We start from the raw sequence: 7,500 nt of genomic DNA on the forward strand, positions 1-7,500 counted from the left end.
TAAAAACAGTTATTAATTCTCTCTCTCTCTCTCTCTCTCTCTCTGGTAGAGAGATTTGTCTTAAAAACAATTATCAATTCTCTCTCTCTCTCTCTCTCTCTCTCTCTCTCTCTCTCTCTCTCTCTGTCAGAGAGATTTGTCTTAAAAACAATTCTCTCTCTCTCTCTCTCTCTCTCTCTCTCTCTCTCTCTCTCTCTCTCTCTCTCTCTCTCTGTCAGAGATTTGTCTTAAAAACAATTCTCTCTCTCTCTCTCTCTCTCTCTCTCTCTCTCTCTCTCTCTCTCTCTCTCTGTCAGGGAGATTTGTCTTAAAAACCATTATCAATTCTCTCTCTCTCTCTCTCTCTCTCTCTCTCTCTCTCTCTCTCTCTCTCTCTCTCTCTCTCTCTCTCTCTCTCTCTCGGGTGCTACAACAATGTCTTAAAATGGAAAAGTCATTAGAGGCCAAATGGCTATTGAATGAGAGGAGATATTGACCCCTATGTCATCCTTTTGCAAATCCCGAAAATAATGGTTGCTTCTGGGGCAGAGGGCGTCCATTGCAAACCCATAAATACGCAGGTTGCAAGTTGCAAATTGCGAGTTTCAAGTTGCAGAAATGGAAATGAGTTTGAACGCAGCTGCACACAAAACCATTGAGGCAATGACACTCGGACGGGTTTCGAGAATACAGATAATATGGCATTTTCTCATTTTTATTTTCCCATTGATGAATAACCAGTAGTTTCGTCAGAGTTATCGGTCAGGATGGGTGATCTCTCTCTCTCTCTCTCTCTCTCTCTCTCTCTCTCTCTCTCTCTCTCTCTCTCTATATATATATATATATATATACATACATATATATATATGTGTGTATATATATATATATATATGTATACATATATATATCATATGTATAAATATATACATATATATATTAAATAATATATATGCATATATATATATATATATATATTAAATAATATATATATATAATATAATATATATAATATAATATCTATCTATCTATATACTGTATCTATATATATATTTATGATTATTATAACTTTTGTACGTGATTCATTTATCACACACATTACCACAGGTGAAAAATAAGAGACGGGGTGTAGGTCCTGACCGGTTTCGACTTTATTTCCAAGCCATTGACGGAGGACTGATACAGAGTGTAAGAAGTCACAATTATATATACTACAGGAACAGTACTGACGAACATACACAACCGTTAGAGACTACATATCCACCCACGGTGTCGAGGTAGGAGTGGCCTTCAAAACTCATTTGGCTAAAAATCACAATATACTCTCCAGGGACAATACTGATAAACATACCGACCAATAACTCTGGGCGAAACTATCAGTCAATCATCAATCACGAAATAAAAATGAGAAGATGAAATACAAATCTATCAGTTCCATTGTCGAAACCCATCGGAGGGGCATTAACCCAAGCGTTTTGCGTGCAGCTGCGTTCAGACACGTTTCCACTTCTGCAACTTGCAACTTGAAACTCGCAATTTGCAACTTGCCACCTGCGTATTTATGGTTTGCAATGGAAGCCCATTGCCCCAGATGCAACAATTATTGCCGGGATTTGCAAGAGGATGACGTAGAGGTCAATATCTCCTCTCATTCAATAGCCATTTGGGCCATTCTGATGACTCTTCCATTTCAAGACACTGTTTGCAGCACCTGAGAGAGAGAGAGAGAGAGAGAGAGAGAGAGAGAGAGAGAGAGAGAGAGAGAGAGATAAATAAAGTGAGAGAGAGGGAGAGAGAGAGAGAAATAAAGGAGAGAGAGAGAGAGAGAGAGAGAGAGAGAGAGAGAGAGAGAGAGAGAGAGAGAGAGAGAGAACTAAAGCAAAAGAGAGAGAGGGAGAGAGAAAGTTAAAGACAGATAGAGAGAGAGAGAGAGAGAGAGAGAGAGAGAGAGAGAGAGAGAGAGAGAGAGAGAGAGAGAGGGAGGGGAGAGGGATATCGACTGCGTATATTTAATTCGGTTTTTTAAGGAGCAGGTGAGATATAAGGCGATATCTTCTTTAAGTCATTTGAAGGATTAAAAACCATATATTTTTTTCATATCATACATCATTATCCTTCAACAAGACTGTCGATATGTCTAGTTAATTAAAATAAATAATGGGTTACACATACTGTATATATGTGTATATGTATATATAATATATTTATATATACATATATATATATATGTATATATATAAAAATATATATATATATATATATATATATATATATATATATATATATATATATATACATACATACATACATACATACATACATACATACATATATATGTATATGTGTGTGTGCACGTGTACATACACACATACAAGCACATACATTTATAGATTACTCATAGGCTTGATAATTTAAAAAAAATATATATATATACATATACACATTCATGGTATTTTATTACTATAGACATTCGTGCCAAGGCTTATTCAATCCACCTCTATCTCGTTTTTCCTTTTTTTTTTTTTTGTTTTCTTCTCAGAAAATACTCCCCCTGAAAAAAAAAAACATCCCAGCAGGTGGACGCAAAATGAATTTCCTTTTTTTTTTTTTTTTTTTTTTCAAAACGACCTCTTGGCATGCAACGCCGCGAGAAATATCCCACAGGGATCTCAGCGTCTACTTACAGGATAAATGACCAGGAACAATTATTGGGGACCGTATTGTCCCCCTCCCAGGTCGTGAATTTCTGTTTAGGGAAAGCTTTGATGGGCAATTAACGTTTGGGATTTTTTTTTATATTAATCGAGGTACTCTTTTTGGATTTTGGTTTCGTTCCCTTAGAAAGTGTTGGGTTTATGTATGTATGTATGATTATATATATATATATATTTGTGTGTGCACATGTGTATATATGTGTTATGTATATATGTATGTATATATGTAAATATATAATACGGAGTTAGGGTGTTCTGAGGTGGTCTGGGCTTGTGGAGAGAATGTGGGATGATAAGCTTGGAAGGAGGGTATGTATATATATGGTATAAATATTATATACATATATATAATATATAATATAAATTTGTGATATATATATGCATGTATATATAATGTGTATATAAAATATATATATACTGTATATATATATACTGTATATATATATATGTATATATGTATATATATATATATATATATATATATATATATATATATATATATATATATATATATACACACACAGACACACATATTCATACCCTCTTCCAAACTTATGATCCCACGTTCTCTCCACGAGACCAGACCATCTCAAAACACCCTAACTCCATCTCCTCACTCACCCTAACCTCTTCATTTCATGTAAATTCTTCATTTCATTCTATTCTGTTCTATTCTGTCATCATGACATCTGTAGATTAAGCTCAAACATTATAACAGCACACTAAAGGAGATGCCACTTCGAAACGTAAGCACATTTCATCAGTACTTTAAAGAAAATATTCTAAAAACCACTGACTTGAAAATTATGCATAAATTCTGTTGTGGAAATAAACAAGTAAAAAATGCGCCAAAGTTTCTTCGCCCTCAGATTTTAAAACCTACAGAGGCTAGAGGGCTGCAAATTGGTATGTTGATCATCCACCCTCCAATCATCAAACATACCAAATTGCAGCCCTCTAACCTCAGTAGTTTTATTTCATTTAAAGTTAAGGTTAGCCATAGTCGTGCATCTGGGAATGATATAGGCCAGGCCACCACAGGGCCATGGTTCAAGTTTCATTGGCCGTGGCTCATACAGCATTATACCGAGACCACCGAAAGAGTTTCTGTACAGCCGCTACAGCGTATAATCAAGGCCACCGAAAACAGATATATCTTTCGGTGGTCTCGGTACAATGCTGTACGAGCCACGGCCAATGAAAATTTAACCACGGCCCGGTGGTGGCCTGGCCTTTATCATTCCCAGATGCACGATTATGGCTAACCTTAACTTTAAATGAAATAAAAATGACTGAAGTTAGAGGGCTGCAATTTGGTATGCTTGATGATTGGAGGGTGGATGATCAACATACCAATTTGCAGCCCTCTAGCCTCTGTAGTTTTTCAGATCTGAGGGCGGACAGAAAAAAGTGCGGACGGACAGAGAAAGCCGGCACAGAAGTTTCCTTTTCAGAAATCTAAAATGTGACGAGAGCGTGGGTAGAAGGAATATCTTCCCCCAGCCCTCAGATTCCTTTTGAAAAACGAAAACCCTCCCTTATGGAAAACTATGCTTATCAGAATCAACAAAGAAAAGGGCGAAGTATATATTTTTAATATCTCTGGAAGGGGAATTTTAACCCCTTTTAAAGACGTCCAGACTCCCCTTTATGCTATATTCTTCAATGCAGAATCGACAAAAAGGTGGCCGAGTAATGCAAGATCTCTTAAAAGGAATTTCGTAATGAGTCTGTCCTCCATTGAAATGCATTAGCTCGACGCATTCGACGAAGCATCGTCGACCAGCACTTTGTCTTCTCTCCTTTATCCAGTTCCCCTCAGGGGATTAGCGCCGTCAGTGCACTTCAAGCGGTGCACCGTCGGCATTACTGAAGGGTTCTTCGCAGCGTGCCTTCATTAGGCCCCTGGCTGCAACCCCTTTCATTCCTTTTACTGTACCTCCTCCATTCATATTCTCTTTCTTCCATGTTGCTTTCCTCAAGCCTCCCCTAACAATTGATTCATTGTGCAACTGCAAAAAAGGTTTTCCTCCTGTTACGCCTTTCAAACCTTTTTTATGCCTCTCGCTTTTCCCTTTCAGAACTAAATGACCTCGTTATAGGTCTCAGCGCTCGCTTGACCTTTGACCTAAGTTCTGTATTACATTCCATTCCGTTATTCGGTTTATATTACAGAGGTGCGGACAAGTGGCCATCTTGAGGTTCTGTTGGATTTCAAATCCGATTCATGTGTACACAAGAAAAAAACATAAAATGAAAACAATTAACATATTTAAAGTCTTTAAAATGACTTCGGATTAAAATACTTTCCTGCTGAAGGCTGGTTATCCAATGCTCACTGTATTATTCTTTAGAAGCTTGAAATTCAAGTCAGTGGCCCCTATTGTGGGCTTGTTCCATATGAATAGTGTTCATCTTCTGAATAATAATAATAATAATAATAATAATAATAATAATAATAATAATAATAATAATAATAATAATCTTTGAAAAATTGAATTTCAAGTCAATGGCCCCTTTGGTGGGCTTGTACCATATGAATAGGGTTCATCTTCTGAATAATAATAATAATAATAATAATAATAATAATAATAATAATAATAATAATAATAATAATAATTATGTTCAGTATTTCATATTATCTTCTGTTACTTCTTTCAAATTAACACCATATTCTGTGGAAGCCTAAATTTCAAGTGAATGGCCCCTTTTGTTGGGCTTGCTCTATATGATTAGGGCTCATCTTCTGAATAATAATAATAATAAATAATAATAATAATAATAATAATAATAATAATAATAATAATAATAATAATAATTGCATTTCCTCAGCCACTAAGCTTCCCTCTCACCTGAACAGTGACACTCCCACAACCTGTCAGTTAGTACTCACTGATGACGTGGAGGTGGAAGTTGAGGGAGATGGCCGGCTGCGTCGAGACCTGGCAGGTGTACTCGCCCTGGTCCTCGAAGTTCACGTCGGTGATCATCAGGACCTGCTCGGTTCTCTCCTCGTTGATGTGGGACGAGATCCGCTTGTCCGTCGTGTAGACGAAGTCGTCCACCGTTAGGACGGTTGACGAAGGCTTGTGGATCCACGTCACCTGAGACGAGAGAAGTGTTGTTGACTTGAAGCATTGCCAACGTTGAAACGGGGGAATGTGGTGACCTTAAATCGTTACTAACATTGAAACGAGGAATGTGACGTTAAAACGACTTAATACGTTAAAAAAACGAGGAATGTGGTCACCTAAAATCATTACTATTAAAACATTGATGGCATTAAAATGAGGGAATGTGGTCACCTAAAACATTACTATCATTAAAACGAGGGGATGTGGTTACCTTAAATCATTACGATCATTAAAACGAGGGAATGTGATGACATTAAAAAAAGGGAATGTGGTTATATAGAACATTACCAACATTAAAACGAGGGAATGTGATGACATTAATACGAGGGAATGTGGTAACCTTAAATCATTACTAACATTAAAACGAGGGAATGTGGTTACCCTAAATCATTACTAACGTTAAAACGAGGGAATGTGATGACATTAAAACAAAGGGAGTGTGGTTACCTAAAACATTACCAACATTGAAACGAGGGGATGTGATTTAAAACAAAGGGAATGTGGTTATATAGAACATTACTAACATTAAAATGAGGAACTTTGATTACATAAAACATTACCAACATAAAAACGAGGGAATTTGTTTACCTTAAAACATTACCAACATTAAAACGAGGGAATTTGGCTACCTTAAAACATTACCAACATTAAAACGAGGGAATGTGGTTACCTAAAACATTACCAACATTAAAACGAGGGAATGTGGTTACCTTAAAACGTTACCAACAGTAAAACGAGGGAATGTGGTTACCTTAAAACATTACCAACATTAAAACGAGGGAATGTAGTTATCTTAAAACATTAGCAACATTAAAACGAGGGAATGTGGTTATCTTAAAACATTACCAACATTAAAACGAGGGAATGTGGTTACCTAAAACATTACCAACATTAAAACGAGGGAATGTGGTTATCTTAAAACATTACCAACATTAAAACGAGGGAATGTGGTTACCTAAAACATTAGCAACATTAAAACGAACATTGTGGTTACCAAAAACATTAAATTAAAACGAGGGAATGTGGTTACCTTAAATCATTACCAACAGCAACAAACGTGATAACTACTAATAACGACACAACCAACGATTGATAAGCAGGGAGAACGAAACGAGGCGAAACATGGAAAGATAAAAGATAATTATCTTTTCTTAAAAAACAGAGTAAAACCGAGAACAGTAGAGGTAAATATAAGAACAGCGGAATGAGGAAGGCATGGGGAGAAGTGATTATGGAAGGGAATGTTAGGTGCCTAGGTCAAGGTCATGCAAGAGAATGTCAGTACTCTTGTGCCAACGTCAGAATGGAATGAGGATTGTCAGTACTTTGCAAATAGGGACTTGCATCAACTTCCATCCCGTAGCGGTGTGGTGCCGACAGTGCGCGTCGCGCGTTGCAATGTAGGCATTACATGTAATTATATTATATGTATATATATGCATACATACATATGTATGTATGTATATTTCCGCCCTTAATGATAAGTCTGGCAAAGTTAGCCGGAAATTAATGTAGGTTCTTCTTATTTGTTTACATCGTGAAATAATCTATTATCTATGGTATGTATGTATGTATGTATGTATGTATGTATGTATGTATGTATGTATGTATATACATACATACATGCATATGAATATATATACATATATATATAAATATATGTATATATATTTATT

The 7,500-nt window shown here is 36.2% G+C and overlaps 1 protein-coding gene and 1 long non-coding RNA gene across 2 annotated transcripts in view; one reads left to right on the forward strand and one right to left on the reverse strand.

Annotated features, from left to right (window-relative positions):
* Nucleotides 1-7,500, forward strand: part of LOC136842911 (uncharacterized) — a 177,075-nt gene that overhangs the window by 40,879 nt on the left and 128,696 nt on the right. The gene's annotated exons all lie outside the window — the stretch shown is intronic.
* Nucleotides 1-7,500, reverse strand: part of LOC136843036 (leucine-rich repeats and immunoglobulin-like domains protein 1) — a 130,713-nt gene that overhangs the window by 26,444 nt on the left and 96,769 nt on the right. Inside the window, exon 3 of the mRNA XM_067111026.1 lies at nt 5,584-5,794. Coding sequence (XP_066967127.1) covers nt 5,584-5,794 — 211 coding nt within the window. The remainder of the gene's footprint in view (nt 1-5,583; nt 5,795-7,500) is intronic.

The sequence above is a fragment of the Macrobrachium rosenbergii genome, chromosome 10 (assembly GCF_040412425.1).
Source record: "Macrobrachium rosenbergii isolate ZJJX-2024 chromosome 10, ASM4041242v1, whole genome shotgun sequence".
Classification (NCBI taxonomy): Eukaryota; Metazoa; Arthropoda; class Malacostraca; order Decapoda; family Palaemonidae; genus Macrobrachium; species Macrobrachium rosenbergii.